At 41.3% G+C, this 25,415-nt stretch overlaps 1 protein-coding gene across 6 annotated transcripts in view; it reads right to left on the bottom strand.

Moving 5' to 3' along the window:
* Window positions 1-25,415, bottom strand: part of CABIN1 (calcineurin binding protein 1) — a 235,001-nt gene that overhangs the window by 184,100 nt on the left and 25,486 nt on the right. For 5 of the 6 annotated variants that reach the window (XM_030582446.1, XM_030582448.1, XM_030582450.1 and 2 more), the window contains 9 exons: window positions 24,294-24,443; window positions 22,983-23,177; window positions 21,260-21,496; window positions 14,133-14,292; window positions 13,760-13,875; window positions 8,226-8,387; window positions 6,503-6,709; window positions 5,892-6,037; window positions 4,316-4,577 (listed from right to left, as the gene is read on the bottom strand). In XM_030582446.1, coding sequence (XP_030438306.1) covers window positions 4,316-4,577; window positions 5,892-6,037; window positions 6,503-6,709; window positions 8,226-8,387; window positions 13,760-13,875; window positions 14,133-14,292; window positions 21,260-21,496; window positions 22,983-23,177; window positions 24,294-24,443 — 1,635 coding nt within the window. The remainder of the gene's footprint in view (window positions 1-4,315; window positions 4,578-5,891; window positions 6,038-6,502; window positions 6,710-8,225; window positions 8,388-13,759; window positions 13,876-14,132; window positions 14,293-21,259; window positions 21,497-22,982; window positions 23,178-24,293; window positions 24,444-25,415) is intronic. The other variant, XM_030582447.1, reaches the window with a different exon arrangement.

Below are 25,415 nucleotides of genomic sequence, written 5' to 3'. Positions count from 1 at the left end.
ACAGTCTGCTAGAACACAGGCCATTAGAATTCACAAGAAAATACATTTTATAATAGTTGGTAAGAATCTGCAAGGCAGCAGTATTGATTTTTAGTAAACAAAACAAAACAAAACAAACAACAGCATAAATTAAGGTTAGCCTACCCCAGGCTGAACTAAAAAATATTTTAAAATATGACAGCATCTTAAGTACTGTCTGGGAAAGTACTGTTTTATTTTATCGAGTTTCAATACAATGTTAAATATGAATTACGAACTTCTTGAACGGAAAATATTCTTGAAACACATCTGCTCCCTTTTACATAATTCATTTAAGGAGAATCCCCTTGATTACGGTTTGGAATACAACACTGGTTTTGTGTTGTTTTTAAACAGATATATCCCCAAAACAGAGAATCACGCTGTTCTAACTCACCTTCTGTTACACCGAAAGTTTAGCCTTTTCGAGGGTTTATACCTTTATAACACATTCATTTCAGAAAGAAGAGTGAAGCCATTTTAAACAAATATTCTGGTTTGGTGCGTGGAAACTTAAATTGGATGGTCTGTAGCCACATTATAACCCTGTTACAAATGGTAACTATTGTCCACTCAATTCCTTAACAAGCGTAGGTTTACAAGACAGTAATGAGTATGTCTTTATTGTGAGTGACATGGGACTGTAATAACTTGAGGCTTCAAGGTAATTAATGTTGGAGTTCTTAGATATAAATTACCAAGTAATCTTTAGAGCTGTAATAAGCACACTGTTACATGGCAATCCACAGTAAACCTTGTATGGTTACCATGTAACTAAGAGCAGTAACACAGTCAAGAGCCTTCATTTCTTGTGTGTGTAAAGTTCTGCACACTTCTGTGGTGGTACTACATATATCAATACAGAACTGGAAGGTGGTCAATATTCATACTTGAGAACACTCAAAACTAAGAAGGGTGAAAATGTAATTTAATCTCCTCCCATTAACATTTGGGATGCTAACACCTCAAGAGCTTTGGAAGAGATGGGAGAGTAGAGGTGCTAGTAAAATTACTCTAATATCAGAATCATGATGTCTCATAGTTCTTATCTCTCAATAACTACATCAAAATTTGTATGTGGATAAATAAAAATATGAATCTTTCTAACTACCAAATTGCAACTAAACGAATAACTAATTCTGGCACTGTTCTATCAGAGAATTAATGCCAATCAGGCACAATTTTGCTGGGAAAGAGCCCTGGATTTCTTTCCTTTTCTACAGTGATCACTTTCCCAAATTATCATTAGAAGAAGCAAGAAATCTAAAAACAGGATCCAAAAGACCGATTTGGTGTAATTGCCTTGGTTAGGTGTCCGACTTTTCACCATTAATTTTCATATTTCCTGAATAAACAGGAATTGAGAAGTTGCAATCCTGAATATGCTGAGATACTTTTCATAACATCTACTAAAAAGCAGCAAGAACCTGGATGAGTAAATTTGACCATATGTTTATTTTGTTTTCCTGGGAGGCATAGAGATTCACTGCAGTTATCCTTCATGAATTCAAATCAACTCAGTGCATTTCGCACAAACATGTTTGTTTAGAGATGCTATTTCAGTAGATCATCTGCTGCTATGGAATATGGCTGCTGACAGCCACCACTTTGTTTATAATCCAAATGATCAACAGCTCATATAACGCTCGTTTTGCTTCATCGGAACACCCTTGTTGACGTCTAAATGTTTTATTGCAAGACAAAAATCTGAATTCAAACATTTGGGGCAAGTTTGCTCTAGAAAATGCTTTTTCTATATAAAGGCAAATTGCAAAGCAAAATTTAAGCCCAGATTTATCTGCTTAGCTCCTCACTAACCAAGTTGTGGGAGGCATCCAACGTACAAACATTATAATTAACCTTTTAGACATTCTTTCCCCACCTTGGTGGAACCCTATTACCTCCTCTTGATTCACTGAAGACATGCCAAAATGTATCATTCTGTCACATCACAAATACCATGGACTGCATTGAGACATCTGGGATAGCTTCTATGAACCAAGATCTACCAAGAGGGCTGGACATCTCTCTGTGTTGAACATCCCTCAGAGCTTCCTCAATGGGGGCATTCAACACAGAAATTCAACTCAAGTTTTTATTTTTCTTTGCAGTTCACCTAACTCAGGATGAGAGTCTCATAGAGACTTCTGAACAAAAAAACAAGAATGATTAAGCCTCTTGAGAAGCGTGTTCTCTGAACATGGGGTCCTCCCAAGACTCACGTTTTCCAAATAGTATTTTCAGCTCCTTTTGCACCTAGCTCAAGAAGAGTTGAAGAAAATGATTCACTACCTTGAGTTGACTGAGAATTTTATTTTCACATATCTAGCACTGTGTGATCACAAAAGGGTATTTTTAAAATTTTGACAATATAAAGGATTAGAAAATAACCAATTAACTTTCAGTGCAGCTACGTCAAAATCTTTTATCAGGCAGTCCTAACTCTTTCCTGCTTTCAGGATACAAACACCTTTCATTTCCCAGTATTACTTTAATGGATCTCTTCAAAAACTCAAGTAATGGCCATTTTGTCTTTATCTGCAGGGATACTGGCTGAAACAATGGTCTTTAAGACAGTGCCTCATTTCTTACGTTGATTAATTCATACCTCATTTCGCATGTAAAACCACTAAGATTTAGAAAAAGATATGCCTCTGAACAAACTACATGGAAAAGCATGTAGGAGAGATTCAAAACAAACTCTGATTAGCTTGGGTTGTATGCCTCTTAATGTAGGCTTCCAAACATCAGAGTCTGAACACAGCAAATGATTCTATGATTTCCACAAGTATTCTTTATACTGAACCACTTCAAGGTGCTCATCTTATTAACTGAGAAGCCATCTAACTTTCAGTTAGAAAGCCACATATCCCTACATTATTCCTGATACTTTCTTTTAGATAACTTTAAGCATCTCTCTGTTTCCAGAGATTGTGATTTATCTCCACCTCTATCTCGATATAACGCTGTCCTCGGGAGTCAAAAAATCTTACCGTGTTATAGGTGAAACCCCGTTATATTAAACTTGTTTTGATCCACCGGAGTGCGCATCCCCGCCCCCTGAGCACTGCTTTACCACGTTATATCCATATTCGTGTTATATCAGGTCACGTTATATCGAGCTAGAGGTGTACTTTTCTGTAACTGGATATTTTAAGACCTTGTTTTCCAGTCAGCTCATATAAGAAAGTTCATTTTAATTCCCCATAGTGGTTCACGCCAGTATTGTTTCTTTGCGTTTCCTTTTCCACATTTTCCTCTGGCATATTCTTTAGTTACCTTTGCTGAAAAAGTAATTATGGTCTAACTTCAGGCTGAGGAACAGGGATAACTTTATAGGATTCAGAGCACATTTTCTCAGAACCTTTGTTGGAGGGAAGAGAGCCTTCGAGAAGGCAGGAGGAGAAAGCAGTTCTCATTGCACCTTCTCTTCCATTCATATACTGGGGAACTTTAGATTTTTGAGTATTTAACAGCTCACAGACCAGAGACAATTAACCTTCTTTTTAGAGGGGAAAAAAAAAAATCCATTCCTTCATTGTAATCTGATACTTGAGAGTCAGGATGGAAGAGAAACATAACAATCAGAAAGAGGGGGATACAACATTGTCTATATCTAGTGACCCAAGTTCATAAAGATTAAAGTTGCTTTTCCCACTTGAATCAGCAGAAAATTTCACAATTAGGATAATTTATGCATGACTGCTGGTCAGGGGTCAATCATCATGTAAATTACTTCCTTGAAAATGCTATTGAGATGTTTGTCATTTAACAATTTTGTAAATAACTTAAATGTAACAAAAAGAGAAACCTCATTATGGACACAAGAGAAATGATGGTGTGTGGACACAAATGTGAGCTGCCCAATTTTCTGGTCTTTTGACTATTTAAAAAAATATATTTCATCTTATTCTGAAGTAATTTGTATGACGTTTACTAACAGCGAAAGTAAATGTACTGTAGATACTTGCAGTTCATTACAAATTTGTAAGTATTTGGTTTTTTTTCCTGCTGGTTCTGCCATTTTTGAGCGATCTTTGGAGGAAGAGTCTAAGTAGGCCCAAATCTCAGACAGACTAATTTTGAGAAGAAACTAACAAAATTTCAAAAAGTGCTCACGCTAGCAAGTTACATGTTTATTTTCACTGGGCTGGGTGGATACTGTGACTAGCAATGCCGCTAAGTCATCATGCAGTGTAGCAATTCCATACCAATAGTAATGAATGCTTTAATCAGAAAGATTAGAAGGTTGAAATAAGCATTTCAAAGTTAGCACAGCTCTAACTTAGACCCCCACCTGCTGCACAACTTCAGGGGGAAGTTCTAACTTCCACTGCTTAAGCTGCCGGGATGCAAAAGAGTGCAGGGCATAGGAAATGGTGCCGTATTCTATCCAGAGAGAGAGATTAGAGCTGTCAATCTCCAGGGCTCGTTTAAAGCAGTTGAGGACAGGAGTAGAGTGCTTCCAAATGGGGCCATCACTCTTCAGCTCATTGGAGTTCAACTTGTCCTGAATTCGACTTGCTCTAGCCAGTGCCATGCCAGCCCAAGAATCAAACCTATGCAAGAAAGAACACAGCAAATAAACTACTTGCCGCAAAGCATCTTGAATCATTAGTGTGATTATTCCTTTTACTATTTCTCCAGATGTTTCCTTCTTACATCACAGGCATCTCCAAAACATTATTCCTGCTGCACATCCTCCCATGGAGGTGGCATTGAGAGACACCGTACACATCTAACCCTTACTGCTCTCAAAACTAATTGAAAATACTTCCTTGCCCCCATTTTGTGTTTCAACAGAATAAGGAACCTGGTATAGAACTGTATGAAACACAAAAACAGGTAAAATGGATAAAATGTGTATATTGATTTTGAAAACCTCCATTTTCTAGCTAACCCAATATCCATCATCATAGAAAACGGAAACCAAATAATAGAATAACTGGTGTCTTTTCATTTTAATTCGATTTGTCCAAGTTTGAATAGTTCCATTCCAACCAGCTTCTTCTCTCAGAAACCATGCTGTCCTTGCAAAACAATATGTTGCCCTTTCATCCTAGCCTCTAAACATTAGCAACTCTTGTCCAACAGACAGCCCCACATTCACAACAACATTCTGGATGGCAGGACTGGATGGCTCTCGGGTCTTTACTATCATTATGCTTTTTTGATGAAAACATGACTTAGTAGGAAAAGCCAAATTTGCATGTCCTAGGTTTATTGATTAGCATTTTAAGATTATTGCAGCTCACTTTTTGCAGGAATTTTAAAATAGAAAATACAATTTTTAAAATGAGGGACTGTGAAGCTTATTCACCTTAGAAAGTATCCCTTTGAGATGGTGAAGACTGAAAAGGCAGACGAGAAATATTTCTAAGTTTAACCAGTAGTCATCAGAACAATACAGCTCTGTCCATTTTGACCTATTTTAGAGTACTTCTCTGCCAGCAAATCTAAATAAACTTAAAAAAGCCAGCCCAAGCTGCTAATCCATCGAGAGATGGTATGTGTTTGTCTTATGCAGTTAACCACTGTCATAGCTTCCATTTCTCACTGCCTGTAAACCTACCCCAGGGAAACCAATGAGAAAAAGAGAAAAGAAAGTCAAGTCAGTGACCATACCTCTTGCTCTTCCTGACTATAATTCAATTTCCCCCACTCTCTGAATTCTGGTCATTTCAGAAACCAAAAGGAAAATGTCAAATAACTGATAATTAATAACAGGGTTTTTTCCCCAAAATGCTCCTTAAGATACAACTTACTTCTAATAATAAACACCAGAAAATGTTATTACTTTCCAACTAAAACAAAACCCCTGATTTGTCCCTCATTTCAGCAGTGATGAATTGAAGAGAATGAACAATACTTACCTGTTTGGACAAATACAGATGTCATGCATGTAGAATTTAATGGCCTTAGATTGTTCTTTATTCTTGAAGTGATAGTCTGCCAGGAGGTAGTACAGCTCAGTTACCATGGGAGGAGAGTAGTCTGCACCCTCAGGGAGAGATGGTACCTGAAAACAGAAAACCTTAGATGACTCAGGAGCATATTTTAAAATAGCTCTGTACATACTACACCTCTACCTCGATATAACGCTGTCCTCGGGAGCCAAAAACATCTTACTGTGTCATAGGTGAAACCGCGTTATATCGAACTTGCTTTGATCTGCCAGAGTGCGCAGCCCTGCCCCGCCGGAGCACTGCTTTATCGCGTTATATCCGAATTTGTGTTATATCGGGTCGCGTTATATCGAGGTAGAGGTGTATTTCCGCACATCCCTAAATCTACCCATATTCATCTCCATTGCACCAGTTCCTTGTAAAACTACAACCTTTGGAAAGACCATTCTAACCCAATTAAAATGTGATTTTTGTGAGCCTCAAATGTCAAATCAGACACCACCCAACAATCCCTTACTGTGAAAATGAAACAATATACCATTTCCTTTCCTTGAAGTTTTTTAAACAATTAACTGTACCTTGCTGAAGGTTCCTTCAATATAGCCAGAGACATCATCTAGGCTTAACATGGGCTTATCTGTTCGAGGAACAATCGTAGCAATCTTCTTCAGAAGGTTGGCCAGATCAGCAGACACAGTGCTGGTTTTGTAGCTATCAAACTCAGGGAGAGTTTTGGGCTTAAAATATTCAAACATGAATAATGCATCTTCCCACATCAGATCCACCTTCAGGGAAGGGGGTGGGGGAAAGAGAAAGAAATTATCTCAAAAAGTCAAGAGCTAGGGAAATTTTTCAATAGAATAGAATAAAACAAAACATCATCAGCTAAAAACCAGTGCAACCTTTCCAGAATGGAAGATCCAAAGGCATTATTAAGATACAATGTTCAGCACAGTGATTACAGGATAAGGCTCTCGACTGTACCTTAACGAATGTTTTTAATAAGGATAGCTTTACGTACTTGGAAGAGTTGGAAAGTCTGCTTAGACCTCCCTGGGAAACAGGAGATTTGGAGACTGACATGGAGGGTGTGAGAAGTGATAGAAAGAATGAACTAAATTTGCTATAGATTTTGAAACTCAAATCCAGGTAACAGAAGGAAAATTCCAGGAGCATCCCCAGCAATTACAGAGTTGGATGCATTTTTAAATCAAACGGTATAATAACCAGTCACACTCTTGTCTCATCACCTTTTTTCTTCATTTTTTTTTAACATGTTCAGGTGTTTGTAGTTTTCCAATCTTAAGCTAATTGAGTCATGCTTCCCCTATTGCTCCTGCAACACTGGAATCTGCTTTTCTGAAGACAGGGTGAAATCACAGCCCCAATGAAGTTAATGGGAGTTTTGTTACTTACTCTAGTGGGGCCAGGATTTCACCCAGAGTTTCCCACCTTTTTTAGACAAGAAGTGCCATTTCCAGCAGGAAGGATTCTCTTCTCCCACATTCTTTTTTTTCCTTTGCCCTTTCCATTAATCTCTTCCTCCTTTTTATTAGCCTTAGAAAACAGTCTATCTGAGATGCTTCTTTTGGGATTCTAGCATATTACACATATGAGACGAGGTGAGGTTGAGAAGAATTCACAGACAGACTATGAGCAAGAAAATACAGCTATCACTCAGCAGACTGCACTGCAAAATTCTTAACAGGCTCGTTATATTATGGTGTCAGAGGCACTAACCAATTAAGTGTTTCTTAGGTAAAATCCAGACACAGGAGGCAGTTTCATGACCATCTGTTTTATGGTAAATGTAAAGTTATCCAGAGTCTAACAATGAGTGAAATGTCTTCTGGAGATTCCTCATAGCTCTGCTTCTCCCAAATTGAATTTTGTAAGTTTTAATAATCCGTACTAACCAATATTTTCCATCAGAGCTTTGGCAACAAAAAAATTTTAATATTTTACCAGCATCACTTTAAACTGCATTTTCCATATTCATCAACTGTAAGATCAGGTGTTTGGTGTTTTAGGTTTTTTGGGTTTTTTTTGTATCATGGGTAAAGCTACAATTGGTTTTATATCCAACATCTAGTCCTCTTGTTCCATACTTATTTTAGGGATCCAGGGAGTTTTTTCATTACTTCTACCATATATAAAGGAAATGAATCTCAGGCCTGGAAAAAAGATCCTAGTACTTATGACTCCTTCCCATTAATTCAGCTCAATATATTGACACTGGAGAAAACCATGTTCTTCAGCATTCTAAGATGTTACACTAAAGGTAAGTTGTGCTTATCTTACCTGCTGCACAGAATGCTCTTCCAGGTACCTTGCTTTGCTCTTTTTGCTTGGGAAGCTGTACAAACAGTAAAAACACTGCTCCAGGGCTGTCTCCAGTTCCTCTTTGTAGGGATGAGTATCTTCCGAGGTAGACACTGCAAGTTCCTTTTGCAGTACCCACACCTAGAACATCATAAGCATCATAAGACAAACAAGGTCTGATAACTGAATTTCACATTAAATTAAATGCTTCCTATTTTTATTTTCCTAAATGTGGCACTCAGATACTATGGCAAAGAATGCAGTATAAGAGCCTATATCTAACAGAACATGCACAAAACAAGTTTACTGTTTATTTATTACTCACATCCAAATATTCTCCACATCTCTGCATGCTCATCACTTTTGTAATATGTCCATTTCCATTACACTGTAACCTAATACCATTCTTTTACCTTCTGTATTTGTGATACTTATGTTCTCTTCCAGTTTCATTTACTGAAGACAGTATCTCAACTTGATGTTCCCAACTTCTTAAGTCATTGAAAAGCGCTCTCATTACCCTCTGTATATTTAGGTGGTTTACTCTAACAAACGCATTACATTTTACCAGCCCTGACATTCAGGAAGAATATCACCACCAAGAATATCACCACCAAAGACACAAAAAAATTAGAAAAAAGGGTCCCCAGTTCAGAGAATGTGGAGGAATACCTGGGATAATTAATGAAATTCAGGCAAAAAAAGAAAAGGAGTTGTCTTGCACAATAACTCCTCCTTTTCAACCATACTATTTTAACTACACATGTAGGATACCATGAGCTATTTATACACTAGGGCTCAAAGAAGGCAGCTAGATTATTGCTGAGAAGACTGAATCTCAGAGGAGTCTGTAATGTCTACTGGAAGTCTGACAGATCTCACAAACATCAGTTAACAGAACTTTCCAAATCTCAATCCAACAGGTATCAACAGTTCTAGATGAGTGAGCTCCACCACAGGTGGGAAGGAGCCATGTTATATGAAATAATTCTCTAATAGAGAAAATTATCCATCTTGCCAGTGAGCGTTTAGAGATGGGAAAACCTAATCTTGACTGATAAGAGGATATATCATCTGTCTGAGATTGGACAAAAGAGCTTCTAAGCTTGATCTCAAAGTTTATGCTACATATTTACAAATCCTCTTAGGTCTGGAAGTTCCATTTGAACCTACAAAAATCATTTATAGATTCTCAATGAAAATGTAACACCAATTACAGCCTGAAGTTCTCAGGGCCGCCCGCAAGTGGGGCAATTTGCCCCAGGGGCCCCGCAAGCCCTGGCCCAGAGGTGGTCTGGGTCTTCGGCCAGCATTTCGGCGGGGGGGGGGGGGGGGGGGGGCTTCAGTGCTGCCAAAGACACAGAGCGACTGAAGGGCCCCCCATCACTGAAATGCCCCACGAGCCCTGGCCCGGCGGCAGTCCGGATCTCTGGCGGCATTTTGGCAGCGGGGGGGCCCTTCAGTTGCTCCGGGTCTTCAGCAGCATTTTGGCAGTGGGGGGCCCTTCAGTGCCACCAAAGACATGGACCAACTGAAGGACCCCGCACCGCCGAAATGCCGCCGAAGTCCCGGACCGCCGCTGTGTGAGTACAAGCGCCGCAGCTCCCCGGCTTTGCCCCAGGCCCACTGAATCCTCTGGGCGGCCCTGGAAGTTCTGTAATTCTGCAGGCCAGATAATGGAGAACAGGAAAGCCTTTTCTAAAGAAAACCTTTAACTATGTACCAGAGTAAGGATGCTCACATATTAAGACAAAAAGGGCTGCATTAATAGTTTACCAGAAGGCTAAAGCCAATGTCAGTTTTGCATACAAAATGTAAACAAATATTATCCCAAAAAAGCACAGTGTGAATATATATTGCAAATGTATCTTTCTTGGTTGCAACTGATCAGCTCTCACTGCACAGCTATAAGTGGAAGAAGAGGGTAACCATCAGCTGACCCTCCATCTCTCTAGCACCTCCCCCCACCCGCCCCTTTAAGGATCATACCTAGTTCTATGACATTTTTGGGACAAATCTGCAATAGAAGGATGAAGAGTAAAAAAGGTGGCTCTATGAGATCTTTCAGTAAGACTCCTAAAGGGAATATTTTTGTGAGGGTCTTGATTTTTCAGGGTCATTGACAGACATTTTCACCAAGAGCAAGCTGTGTTTTTGATTCTGCCCCTTTATGAAAGACTGGTTTAACCACCAACTGTCCTCAAGAAACTACAGGTACCTCAATTTCTATAGACTGTGTAGGCTCTCTTTATTCTTGTTAGCATTAACACACAACCAGTATCATGTGGTTAAGATACATGTTGGACACAAGATTCGCCTTTACAGCATTTTTATGATTTAAAATTAATCTTCTGGCTAATTTCTTGCCACTTGGTACCTCTTTTCCCATAATCTTAGGGCATCGCGTTATTCTTTAGTCACGTACATATGTCAGCATTTCTTAGTGCCAAGGCCTAAAATAGCTAAGCTAAAATATTGCAGGCCTCTGCCTACAGACCTTGCGTTTCAACTCTCCTGTGCGCTTGCTCAGCTTTTAATAATATTCATTCTTAGCAACAATTCAGAATGATATTTGTAATGAATGATTCAAACTGTGGCTATAGTAGATGTATTAACGCCATATTAACAGTTTCTGTTCCACAATATCCTTCAGCCACCAGAAATGAAATCTGTGCCAGCAGATGGTTCACCTACAGATGGTGATAATTTACTACTGATGGGATATTGTGTAAAACGCATACCTGTGTATAGCATACTTCAATCATAGCAATCATAGAATATCAGAGGTGGAAAGGACCTCAGAAGGTCATCTAGTCCAACCCACTGCTCAAAGCAGGACCCATCCCCAACTAAATCATCCAATTTTTTTTGTCCCAGATCCCTAAATGGCCCCCTCTCAAGGACTGAACTCTCAACCTTGGGTTTAGCAGGCCAATACTCAACCCACTTTGTGAAGGCTATTTTATCTTCTAATGTTTTTTTCCCCACTGGAATATCTTCCTGATTTTCAGCCTTTCAATGCCTTTTTGGCTCTGAAAGCTATACTACTGACTACTTGTAATAAGTTACAAATGTTAAATATGGCTTTTGTTAAAAGTACTTGATGACTCTAGGATTGGTAATTTAGGGTTTGTTTCAGAGCACACAATTGCATGTCGGGTGCTAATCTAACTGTAAGCGATGCACCTTCTAAATTCTAGGAGGATAAAAGGAAGCAATAATCTGCTGACAAAAATTCTACTGCTGCCCATAGGAGATTTCTTCTCCCCAGCATTAAACAAACCACTATATATCATCATAAAAGTAAGTAGTGATCTGACAGCCCTCCTGTCATCTATTAATACTGCAGTACTAGTGCCTTAAAGTCCACTCCTGGGTTCTATAATACTATCTAGCTGTAACATGAATACAATGAAGAAAAGTCTGCCTGTAAGACAGCAGGGACTAAGCAATGATCCACGGACAAGGTGAACAAAATCTATTTCTTCCCCAGATCAACCTAGAATTATTAAATTATCATCTAGGGCAGCTGCAGATGTCCTAGTATAGTTTCACAGAACTCCACCTGAAAGAGTCTTTTTTTTTTTTGTCTGTCTTAAAATACACATTTTATTTTTTGAGCATCAAATTCTGATGTGGACAGTTGGACTTCCTCCCCACAGGAGAATTCCCTGTGTGTGCGCGTGTTTGCATGCCCACAGAATCAGTGCATCTCTGTGGCCCTGTCTTTTCTGCACTGAACTGCTGTGCTGAACTCCATGAATATGAACAAGGGAACTGGGTGCTGAGGATTATCTGTTGCTGTACTCCAGGAACATGAGCAGGGAAACCAGCACTAATTTTATTTATTTATTTCACCTTTGGGTATTTTTTCCTATAATCCTGCTTTAGAGGAAGATGCAAATTTGAAACCGTGTTTCAGCCCAAAAATATTTAGAGACTAGCACTCCCTCTGCCCTCAAAGAGGCTGGACTGATTGTCTCTCCTCCCCCATATAAGCCCCCTTTCAGTCCTGGCCTGGAATTCAGGATGGACTGGACTCCTGTTTACTGCATGGGAAACACATAGGCCTGACATGTCTGTATTTCCTTAGAAGGCTCCAGCCTGGCAGCATAGAACAGCTGGGAAGCCTGTTGTAAAGGTAGCAGCAGGGGAAGGGAGCTGGGCATGAAGGTCCCTTATCACGCTCTCTGGTGTCCAGCAGCACCCATGTTGTATCCAGTGTCCTCCATTCATGGCCTGAGGAGAGACTGAGGTGTATGAGGTGGCTGAATTCTGCAGTCAGCAGCATGCTGCTGGTGAGGACTCTAGAGACAAAGGCATGATGCCATTCTGGCATCATTCCCCTCATGGAGTTGGGGGTAGGGGGGAAGCTGCTTACCCCTGGAGCTGTTTTTCTAATCCTAGCTGCCTCCTTTCCTGCCTGGGGGAGGAGGACAGAAGTGAGCCCACCTGGACTAAACTGTTGAGACAATGCACATGTCTTGCCCAGCAGAGCTGGCCTCTTCTATCCCTCACGCCCAGGGAATGGCAGCAAAGGCAAACCTGCTCAGACTGAGCTGAGAGAAACTGCATCTTGCCCACAGAGCTGGCTGCGTTCTCCAACGTCATACCCAATAAGCAGAGGAGGGACACAGACCTTGCTTTTGGCTTTCCTTCGTCTATCTGTCTCCTCTGAAGCCTGTAGGGGTGCCAGCTACTGCAAATGTCTCAAAGGGAGAAGTAGAGCTGGGGGGACAATTTCTCCAAAAAGGGAAAAAAACAGCCCAAGGAGATGGCAGGGAAATAAGACACACTATTGAGCCAAAAAGTTATTCAGAAACTTGAAACAAAGTTTCAGCAAAGCTCTGCAGCAGGAAGATCTGGATGAACCACAGGTCTGGTTCTGCTCCTAAACTGCAAAGCAGCAAGTGCCCTTTGTACCAGAGATCTGGACCACAGCACAATAAAGAAAAAAAAAAAAAGCAATATCATGCTCAGTCATCAGGTTACAAGTAATGTTGATGGATGGTGACAATACCATTCATTAACCTGGCTTCCACTAACTTCAGAAAACCACAGTTTGTTTAATTCTTTTTCTCTCTCTTCCTTTTCTTTTTTAAAAAAAAATTACAGTATCCACCATTGCTTTATTAAAACTTCAGTTGCATAATTTGAACCTTGTGTTGATCACTGAGAATACAGGCTGATGAAAGAATAATTTTTTCAGGTAAATCAGTAATAACCTTTATTCAGTGCTTTACAGTTTCAAAGAAATGTATAGTGAATGAGTAATGAACAGTTAATGAGTTAACATAAGACAGTTATCCCAGGCAAATGACGTTTTGTCTGTCTAGGAAAGCCAGATAACTTTTTCAGACTATGATGGATAACAGCTTGGAAGAGCAATCCTTAACTACTTCATTACCTAGGATAAAATGGCCATTCCAATACATGTATATGGGGGTAGGGAACAGGAGAAAAAAGAAATTAAAAAAAATATATACGTTTAATATTTAGGCATTGATACTCACATAGAATTTGAGAAGGGCACCCTCTGAGTTACAACACCAAGATCTTCTTCCTAGGTACTCATGAGCAGTGTTCAGTAACATGAGGGAAGGAGGGAGCACAGGTGTGTCAGGACTGACTGGAAGAAAGATGCCAGTAATTATATCTCCTAAGTACAAAACTGAGCTAATCTACCTAGACACTTATTTCTCCATGTTTTGGTAAGGAAACCTTTCCTCAGAATTACTGTCCGCTGTGGTGAGGAAATGAGGATTGGAGATTCACTCAGTGAGGGGGACAAAGGAACGCTAGCTATTTTCCATACACATGCCAAAGAGGAAAAGGATAAGGAGCAATGTTTTAACAACATATAATATTGACAAATTAGACTATTACCTTCCTCACCCTGGCTTTGGGACTGCTGCTGCTGACAGCAAAGGGATCGGAAGGCATCTTCTTCATGCTGGATGATTCGGTGCAAAATAATCCAGGGAAGCACGGACGAGACATATGGTTCTTTGGCTTCCTCCTGGATTGCCATGCTGCAATCTATAATCTAATAAAGAAATATATGATGCCCATTATACACATTAGAAAAAGGATTTACACATGTCCAGATGCATCAGCTGGTAGTGCATCTATTCATACACGAACAAAATCTAAATTTAAGTAGCTTTGCTTCTTGTGTTGGCTTGGCTTGAAAGTACTAAAAAGGAGAAGACACTCACAACTTCCAGAATTTGATAATATGAGAAAAGCCCATTTTTCTTACCTGTAAGGTCATTTTCTAACTAGGCACATTTGTACTAATATCACACTAGAACAAGTGCAAATGACTAAGGGAATAGCAGAATTTTTGAACACTAGCAGTAGCTGCATCAAGGCTCCTGTTAGCGATGACTACAAAGAGATGTATTTGCACCCTGGAAGGTAAGACATGCCTGCTTAGAATGAAACTGGACAAAAGGTAGTTCCAACAAATTTAAATAAAATGAAAATCTTGTAGCCAGATACATCCAACTAGGAATTATGAACAGATTCCCCTGAAGAGATACATTTCAGAAAGAGTAGTTAACTAGTGAATAACGCATAACAACAAACAGACTAAAAATAATGGATGGGGGTGTGTGTGACAGACAGTCTGTTAGAGAAATATCATTATCATTTACTTGTGAAAAATTGCCTATTCTTGAAACAGAAAAGACAACAGCTGAAAGAAAAGGGATTTGTATGGCTTTCCCTCTATGTCCCTTCTCCAGAACATATGCCAGAAGAGCTCTACTGAAAGCTGCATCTACTGAAGCATATTTGACTACTCTATAGTGTCTAGTAAAAGCATGCATTGCGGACCACACTGCAACGTTACAAATCTGTTAGTAAAAACAGCGTCCTTTTTCAGTTCACCAGGTGGAGCGGCTATTCAGGAAATGGACTGTGATAGTCAGAGAAGTATAGGCTTTCGTAACACATTCCATATCATTTAGATAGTATGTTTTTATGGAACTTATGCTTTTCCTTTGGCCTCTCAAAAGTAAAATGAACAAACATCCATAAACTCAGAACATTTGTATTTTATTCTGATTTTTACGTCCTATTGAACATCTCAGGCAGGATGGAAAGACAAAGGCCTCTGAAAAGAAGGTTAATCTCTTGATTGTGATAGAAATTAGTAGCACAAGTTAAATCAACTCTCTGTGCCTCAGTTTCACCAACTGAAAAGTGGGAGCAATGATACTTACAATCCTTTGTAAAGGACACAGAGCTACAGATGAAAAGATATATGTAAGAGTATTATCATCATCTCCGTTTTTCGTTAATGTAAGAAATAAAATCCAACTCTCGACTTCTAATATTAAAGTCTCTTTGAAGGAGAACTCCACCGTAACATGAAAGGCATTCCAACAGCTATATCTATTTCTAAATGAGAATGTGTCCCTATACAATTTTAAGTGTCTAACTAACTAAATAACTAAAAAAATAACCCCCCTGATAATCAAGAAGCAATTAAAAACAAAACAACAACAACAACAACAACAAAGAAGCAATCAATTTGGCATAAAATAAATAGGAAGTTAGCATTTTGACAATTTTTTGAAATGATGTAGGATTGAGAAAATTCAGGTACAGTTAAAACTTTCTGGAAAACCCTCTACTATAAACCAAAACAAATTAAGAGATTTACCTCTAGCAAATTTGAAATTCTCTGATTTTCTTTCCCCCACACTGCAAATGGTAAACTGATTACCTCAGGGGAGACAGCCTCTTGGTGAGCAGTACAATGCCCCATCATTAAAACAGTAGCCCTAACCTTACACCAAGATAACAGCCCCAGTTACTGAAACAATGACAGGCGTTTTTAAAACTTCTGGAAATTCCTTCTTTATTTTATTATATTATACTTGAAGATATATTTTGTGCATATAAACTGTATATATTTGTTCTTGTCTGTAAAAATATTTATAGTATTACAAGAAATTCCTGCAGTTTAACCAGTGACCCAAATAGGCATCATTGTGCACATTGCTCTAAAGCCTTAGGCCATGGCTACACTAGAGAGTTGCAGCGCTGGTGAGGGGGTTACGGCGCTGCAACTTAGGATGTGGCCACACTTGCAAAGCATGGCCAGCGCTGCAACTCCCTGGTTGCAGCGCTGGCTGTACACCCGGTCGAGCCTCGGGTGTAGGGATTCCAGCACTGGTGATCCAGCGCTGGTCAGCAAGTGTGGACGCCCACCAGCGCTTTTATTGACCTCCGGGGTATAAGGAGGTATCCCAGCATACCTTAGAAGCCTCTCTGGTAATCATGCACACTCCACTGTCCTGGGCTCAGCTGACCCCACCTTTAAATGCCCTGGGAATTTTAAAAATCCCCTTCCTGTTTGCTCAGCCAGGTGTGGAGTGCAATCAATCATTCAATCAATCAGCGACCATGCCTCCACGCCGCAGACGAGCCCCAGCATGGAACAGTTCCAAGCTGCAGGACCTCATCAGTGTTTGGGGTGAGGAAGCTGTGCAAGCACAGCTGCGCTCCAGCCGGAGAAATTATGATACCTATGGGCAGATATCACAGTCCTTGCTGAAAAGGGGCCATGAACGGGACGCGTTGCAGTGCAGGGTCAAAATAAAAGAGCTGAGGAGTGCTTACTGCAAAGCCTGTGAGGGAAATCGCGGCTCAGGAGCTGCCCCCACAACCTACCGTTTTTACAAGGAGCTGGATGCCATACTTGGGTGTGACTCCACTGCCAATCCTAGGAGCATAATGGAGAGTTCAGAGCAGGGAGAAGTGGGGGTGGGTGTAGAGGAAGCCGAGAGTGAGGCTACTGGGGTGGAAGGAGACACCCCGGAGTCCCAGGAGGCATGCAGCCAGGAGCTCTTCTCAAGCCAGGAGGAGGCTAGCCATTCGCAGCAGCTGGAAGTTGCTGGTGAGGAAGAAGCTGAGGAGCGTGCTCGGGGTAAGCAGATTTATGTTTTGGGAGAGGACGGTTGGGGTTATGGCTGCCTGCATGCATGCCTAAACGTGGAATAGCCCATTGATTTGCTCTATCACGTCTCTGTAATCTGCCTCGGTAATCTCTTGAAAAGTTGCAGCCAGAGCGTGGGCAATGTGCTTTCGCAAGTTTATAGGGAGAGCCACCGTGGTCCTTGTCCCGGTCAGGCTAACTCGTCCGAGCCACTGTGCTGCGAGGAGTGGGGGGACCATGGCTGCACACAGGCAAGCTGCATAGGGGCCAGGGTGGAATCCACATTGCTGTAGAAGACCCTCCCTCTCTTCCCAGGTAACACGCAGCAGTGATATATCTGGCAGTAGGAAACCCTGTTGAGAATTTAGGGATACTTGAGTGCAGGGCGCCAGGCTCGCGGTCCCCCCCCAGCCCCACGGTGCGTTCCGGTCTCCACCCCCCCTTTCCAGCAGGCAGCCAGCCCTGCGGTACGCTCCAGTTTCCCCCCCTCCTTTCCAGCAGGCAGCCAGCCCCGCGGCGCGCTCCGGTCTCCACCCCCCCCTTTCCAGCAGGGAGCCAGCCCCGCGGTGCGTTTCCCCCACCCTCACCAGCAGGCCGGCATTTACGCGGACCGCCCCCGCCCTGCCAGCAGCTCGCCACCTTCCTGTTCACTACTGTCCCCTGTGCAGGACACCAGCTACCTCCTGTACCCAGTGCAGATAAATCCCAGTGACCCATCGGTCAATTCCCCCTCCCAGGTGCAGTCGGGGCAGAAACATTCACCCCATTACTCGCCATGCCTTCGCTTCCCTGGCCTTTCTGTATTATGTTAGGTATGTGGGAAGGATGCTACAAAAAGTCTAAAAACTCCTTCACTGTGTGATAATAAACAACGTAGCCTCTGTGTATTACATGTTTCTATCTATGTTTTTTTTAGTGACCTTGACTAATGCAGCCGGCTCACCGGCCTCACATCGCTTGCAGAACTTGAGAAAAAATCCGCGAAAATCAAAAGAAGAATTGATCAAAGCAGTTACGATTCACTACAACAGAGAAAGTAGAAAGACGCAGGAATGGAGAGAGAAAATGTATGAGTGGAGGCAAACAGAAAGCAGGAGAAAGGAATTGGCTACCAAAAAAACCTCAAAGCAGATGATAAGCCTCCTGCCTCGCCAAACTGACTCTTTCGAGTCTCTCGTAGCCATGCAGGCAGATCTGTACCGTGGTAACCCACACCCTTCCCAAAGCTCTCTTTCTTGTTCCCCAGTATTTGCACAAAACACCTTTCTCCAGCAGCCAGTTTCTTATTACCCCCAGCTGCCCCCAACACCTGTACGATCACCTACCAGCCCTGATAACTACAATTCTTACCCTGTGCACTCCACCCCCATTACCCTGCAGCATAGTAATCCTGAAGTGCAGCAGACATTGAACAGTAATCCAAACAGGACATATTCAAACCTCTGAATATACAGTCCACCACCCTAACCCCTCTGGCCTTTTATGTACTGTACTTTGAATAAAGGATTTTATGGCTTTTACAATACGTTTTATTATTGCAGGAAGTGGTAAATATTGTACCCCAAGGTAGAAAGGAGCACAGCAAAGGCACCAAACATTACTGTTGGCTCTCAGCATCAAATTGTTCCCTTAAAGCATCCCTAATCCTTGAAGCCCTTTCCTGGGCCTCTCTAGTAGCCCTGCTCTCTGGCTGTGCAAATTCATCCTCTAGGCGTCGAACCTCAGAGGTCCATTCCTCACTGAATCTTTCACCCTTCCCTTCACAAATATTATGGAGGGTACAGCACGCGGATATAATAGCGGAGATGCTGCTTTCCCCCAAATCTAGCTTCCCATAAAGACACCTCCAGCGCCCTTTCAAACGGCCAAAAGCACACTCCACAGTCATTCTGCACCGGCTCAGCCTGTAGTTGAACCGGTCCTTGCTCCTGTCAAGCTTCCCTGTATACGGTTTCATGAGCCATGGCATTAAGGGGTAAGCGGGGTCTCCAAGGATCACAGTGGGCATTTCGATGTCCCCTACTGTGATCTTGCGGTCTGGGAAAAAAATCCCGGCCCTCAGCCTCCTGAACAGGGCACTGTTCCGAAACATGCGTGCATCATGCACCTTTCTAGGCCATCCTGAGTAAATGTCAGTGAAACGCCCATGGTGATCCACAAGCGCTTGCAGAACCACGGAGAAATACCCCTTGCGATTAACGTACTCTGATGCCAGGTGGGGTGGGGACAGAATAGGAATATGCGTCCCATCTATTGCCCCTCCACAGTTAGGGAAACCCATTTGTGCAAAGCCATCCACAATGTCCTGCACATTCCCCAGAGTCACAGTTCTTCTGAGCAGGGTGCGATTAATGGCTGTGCAAACTTGCATCAGCACCATTCCAACGGTGGACTTTCCCATTCCAAACTGGTTCACCACCGATCGGTAGCTGTCTGGAGTTGCCAGCTTCCAGATTGCAATAGCCACCCGCTTCTCCACTGGCAGGGCAGCTCTCAATCTCGTGTCCCTGCGCCGCAGGGTAGGGGCGAGCTCAGCACACAGTCCCATGAAAGTGGCTTTTCTCATCTGAAAGTTTTGCAGCCACTGCTCATCATCCCATGCTTGCAGGACGATGTGATCCCACCACTGAGTGCTGGTTTCCCGAGCCCAAAGGCGCCGTTCCACGGTGCTAAGCACATCTGTTACTGCCACAAGAAATTGAGTGTCTTTAGCGTCAGGCGTTTCAATATCATCGTCTGACTCCTCACTGTCACTTTGCAGCTGAAGGAATAGCTCCACTGCCATGCGTGATGTGCTGGCAACATTCATCAGCAAAGTCCTCAGCAGCTCAGGCTCCATTTGTAACAGAAATCTCAGAAATCGCGCTGCAGACTCACAATGCCGCCAAACTGCTCGGAATGTGCAGCAAAGCACCACGGGGCGTTGGAACAGGAAGCGGAAAGACCCGCACACTTCCTTCCCCTTCCCACAAACCACAGCGCCAAAATGGGACGAGGTGCTCTGTGGGATAGCTGCCCACAATGCACCACTCCCAACAGCGCTGCAAGTGCTGCAAATGTGGCCACACTGCAGCGCTGGTAGCTGTCAGTGTGGCCACACTGCAGCGTTGGCCCTACACAGCTGTACGAACACAGCTGTAACTACCAGCGCTGCAAAACTGTAAGTGTAGACATGGCCTTTGGGTCAGATTGTGCAAGGTGCAAGTGACTTCAGCTACCACTGAAGTTGATGACAATTGAGGGCACTCAGAATGTTGCAGATAGCAATTAGCAAGCTTGGGTCTTTGAAGAGGAAATAATATCGAAAGTAGTTTACAATTCTGGCACTTGTGGCACTTAAATGAGAAGTTCAGGAGTAAAGTAAACAGTTTTCAAAATTTCAGAAGAACATCTACAAAAAGGCTAAATATTGCCTGTAATTTTAAAACTGGAAAGAGGTAATAACCATCATTTAATTAATTCTGTCCTTAAGAGCAAGGGAAACAGGAATGAGGATGAAAATACCCCTCATAATCATCAGATTCCCAATTCTGACTCAAGTCCTATATCTGTATAAGAATCTAAAGAACTGGTCAGCTGCCAGAGCTATAAGCATCTCAGTTGAATGATGTAACATACCAACAATACCAACTGACTGTACTCTGTTCCTAAAGTTCATAGGATCTTTCTTACCATCCCTCGTGTGAATGGCAGAAATATGCAGCAAGATCTGTGCCAGAAACAAACTGGGCCCAGCCAGCTGGACCAAACCTTGCACTGCTGCCCCTAGAAACAGAGTCATAGCCAGCAGTACTGCTCCCTGAGCCACCTTATTACTATTCCTTGCTCATTTCAGCAGAGACAGTGCTCAGAATTAACTGCCATTACCGATTTCAGAAGAGATTCTCAGTGCATCTGACATCTTGCAGTGAAAACTAAGAGTGTGAAAGGAAACAGCCCACACAGAAATGTAACCCAAGAGACACTCTGCAAGTAGGTGGCAGTTCAGGCAGCAGCTGTATCATGCCTAAAAAAAGATCTGTAGCGCACAGTGGCTGCTTGCTATTGTAGGTGAACAGGTTACCTGAATGAGGTTGTTTGTTAGCCGAATGAGGCTCAGTGTTACAGAAGATTCCTTCAGGATGCTGCTGTCTGATGACAGTGAGCGATCAATCCCTGTGAGCAGCTGTGTTACTGTAGCAACCCACTCTTCTTTAGCAGAAGCTACTGTCATGTTAATCATCTGCTGAATTGCTTCATTCAAGGCAACTTCAGAGCATTCAAAACATTGCCTGTAATCCTTCTGTTTCAGCAGGGAATCCTAGTGAACGTTAATATGAAAAAAATGTTATATGGATCTAAAGTTTATTTCAAAGCATAAAAGCACAATAAAGGGGAAAGGAGAATGGAAGAAGGCACACAGTTTGCAGCTAATGTTTACTCTACTGAGATACCAGTATGAAGTTTCTAAATGTAACATAAAATGGGCAACACAAGAGACCCCAGAACCCATTCTCCTCAACTGAGTGTCATCAGGGAAGCAACACTGAGTCCCATTCTCTGAATACGAAGCGACATATACCGCCATGTATGGAGGTTCAATAGAATCAGAGTTTGAGTCACTGTGGACCCATGCTACTATTTTATTACTGGTTTAGAAAACAAGCTCATATAATCATAAAGGCTACAATGCTCAAAGTATTTTTATGACCCCCAGCTCTAAGATTCTTTCTTGTTGAGTATGGAAAACAAGATCCGATGTCCCCCTATCACAACAAAATAGGAATGTGGATGAAAAGTAACTGGCCCAGGCTCACTTCAGTCAAACTAGCAGTAAAAATAGCCAGCAGAGAGGAAAGACTAAGGAACTGACAGACAGCATCATGCTTCCTCAGCAGAGGACATCTGTCCCTTAATTGTCATGGTAGCGCATAATCTTCTGATCTTGCTAGACTAATCTCCTATCCTGTACTTTCTGATTGCAGCAGCGGTCAAGAACTTTTTTTTATATCTATAACTGGGCAATATCCGGCACCCTTTTCTGTTAGATAAGGCTCTTACCATGTTGAACTAAACTTTTATCACTTCTAGGTTGGACATTTGTAATATGCTGTGAAGCCACCCTGGAGGTTACAGCTGGTGCAGCAGCCTGCCTGTGAAGCAGGACAGACCAATGAGAAGTTATCACACCAGTGCTTCTTGCCTCACATCCAGTTGTCTAACAACTTTCATGTGCATAGAAAGCTTGGGAACCACCATATAAATAGTCACAGGCAACAAAAACTCCAAATCCTAATAGCAGGCCATTGGTAAAGTGGGTTCATCCATAATAAACCTCTAAAACTGATCCAGGTTCACTTGAGTTTATACAGCCTTCAAGTTTTCAAACTCAAGCGAACCTGGATAGGTTTTAGAGGTTTAGGTGAATCCATTCTCTCTCTTTCTCTCTCTCTCTCTCTCTATATATATATACATATTTTCTCTCTCTATGAATATATATATACATACACACACATTATATATATTCACACATACAGAGAAAGAGAAAGGATTCATTGGAATATTTTATACACACACATACTCTCATTGATCAGAGAGCTTAAACTATGAGTTTAAGCTTCAACAGAACTTTGCCAATTTACTTCACCTGAGGATCTGGCCCCAAGTTTTGCTTCTTAAATGAAGTCAACACAATTCATCATTAATGCTAACCCTCCAAATCTTTTTTATGTTGCTCTTGGAATTAAAGCAGATGCAAGGCTTTCAAACCCTCACGAAAGATAACTTTTTAAAGAAACATAACAAACCTGCAAAAGAAGTAACTGTGTTGGTCTCTCTGGTATAGATATAACAAATTCCAGATGTTTAGCTCTACCATAGCCACTAAAGCACAAGGTTGGGCGAAGCAGATGCACCACTGCCTTGTAATCCCCTGCCTCATGCAGTCGCTGGATCTCCTCCAAAGACTGGCATCTCTCCAGAGACTTTAAGTTCTTGTCAATCTGCAAAAGTCACATATGGTGCAATTCAACCTACATTTCACCTTTATGTGCAAATGACTGACTTTTCTTATGAACAACAAAGCTATAGCTGTAGGATGTGTAATGTTTACAGCACTGTAAGGAAGAGAAATGACAAGGAAGAAAGTAGACAAGCTTTCACTCCATTATCACTTACCCCAACTTGTATTTATTTTTTAAAAAATTAGTACTATCGTTTTTTGTATCTAAACCATAAATCTGAAAAGCTCACATTTTTTCTGACGAAGTATGAGAAATAGCGATCATGGGATAGCCTTTAGAATCGAGATGGCATTGCCTGCATTTGAAGCCCTCCCCTATAAGCAGTAACAGAAAAATAATAACGATGTCTACTTTTTTATTTATGAATTCATTTACATGCTTTACTGGAAAATTCTGACTGCTCAAGGCAAGAATTCATTTGAACAACAGTGAAATTAAAGCACAAGAAACCCTCTAAAACAAAGCTCTAGTCTAATGACTAACAGCTGTATAGCAGCACCCTGATAGCAATCTTTTTCACTCTATTTATTAAGCAGACTGAATTGTGCAGGGACCAGTAATAAAGAAAGCATTTAACTGAAAAAAGGGAAGGATGGTTTTCAAATCAATTAATTATAAAAACACAATCATTGTTGGTTTTATCCTGATTTGTGAAAATATTCTTCACTCTAAGACAGTTGCTATTGATGCTGTACATGCTACTTTTCCATCAGGGCAAGTGCTAGTAATTTTAAAATGAATCTTGCAACTACGACACTGTTTCTGAGCACTGTTGCTATAGAAGCCACACTAGTTTGATTTTTTTTTTTAATCATAAAATATGCTTTTTATCCCCAAAGGGAACAAATGCCTCTAAGGAGCATAGGAACTTGTCCTTTAGCATCTCTCTCTCAGATTCCCTCCAGAAGTATCATATTACCAGCCCAAAAGAAAATGGATTGTGCACAAGAAAATGGCACACACACATAAAATCTCTAGTTTCTCATAAGACTTAGCTCTTCTTTAGAAATGTCTCAAAAACACATTACATTGACTGTAATCTTCAATTTTGGATGAACCTAGAAACAGAAAAACCCAAAACAAACTGATCCCTACCTCTTCTAGAGATACAACAGAATCAACATGGAGGTTAGGTAATCGGATCACGATGCTGTGTTCATTGCCAGCTTTGGCTTGGACTGCAGTGGAACTCTGCAGCATTTCAGTGCAGATGTCATAATTCTCCAATGCCTGCTCCATGTCACCCTGTGGAAACAGTTTGAAGAAATCACACAATGCTACCTGAGATTCTTCAAAAGCAGCTAAGCAATGTTGAATCACTAACTGTGTGAGTACACTGTCAGTGAGAGATAGGCAAATTATTTGAGAGGGTACTTTACTAATCAAAATATCAAAAGAGTCATCACCAATAAACAGTTTACCAGTCTACTCTGCCAGTTAACTTCATCATCACGGGCGAGGGGGGGGGAGGGGGGGGAAGGAAGGGGAGGAAATCAGACACCTAGATATTCAAGTTACGTAGCAGGAAAATGTATTTCTATAAATTGACTAGCATTCTCTCTCTCTCTCTGAAAGTGAAGGGAGGCAGATGAAATCCAGAAGTAAGTCTTCCTTTTGTGCTGACCAGAACCATAAATTTGGTTAACATTGCTGAGATGTACAGCTAACTGGTTAAGATAAACTAAAACTGTGAGGAACCCACTTTGTCCATCTTAAACAGATCTGTGTTTTCCTAAAAGGGAGGGATCAGGACAGGAAGAGAGGCTGTAGAAGGAGAAAATATAACTCACTAAAGCTAAAGAGATACAGCACTAGCCATAAAGACAGTTTAATAAAGATGATCAATCCATTTTGACTGGACAACCTGCATTCAGTTTAAGTGGAGTTGGTTCTGATTCCAAAGGTATATTTATATTTCAGATTATCCTTCTACTTCCATCTTTGTTTTTTAAATTGAAATATCTAGATCTGTTGTGAAACAGAGGAATTACATGTGTGTCATAAAAATGTTATCTTTCAGTGAAATAGAGCAAAGAGTATTAGTCTAGTCTATATGTTTCTTAATTACTGGGACTGTGCAGTGACAGCTGATTTTGAATTGTCTTCACCTTGAAAGGGAATCAGAAGATCCTTTTAACTTAAAGAAATTTTATTTTTGAGTGAAAATAAAATGACTTATCAAGGAGTCTCTACTTTAGATGTATAAAATGATTAAAC

Source organism: Gopherus evgoodei, chromosome 13 (genome assembly GCF_007399415.2).
Source record: "Gopherus evgoodei ecotype Sinaloan lineage chromosome 13, rGopEvg1_v1.p, whole genome shotgun sequence".
NCBI classification, from domain to species: domain Eukaryota; kingdom Metazoa; phylum Chordata; order Testudines; family Testudinidae; genus Gopherus; species Gopherus evgoodei.
This window is presented reverse-complemented; position numbering and strand designations above follow the sequence as displayed.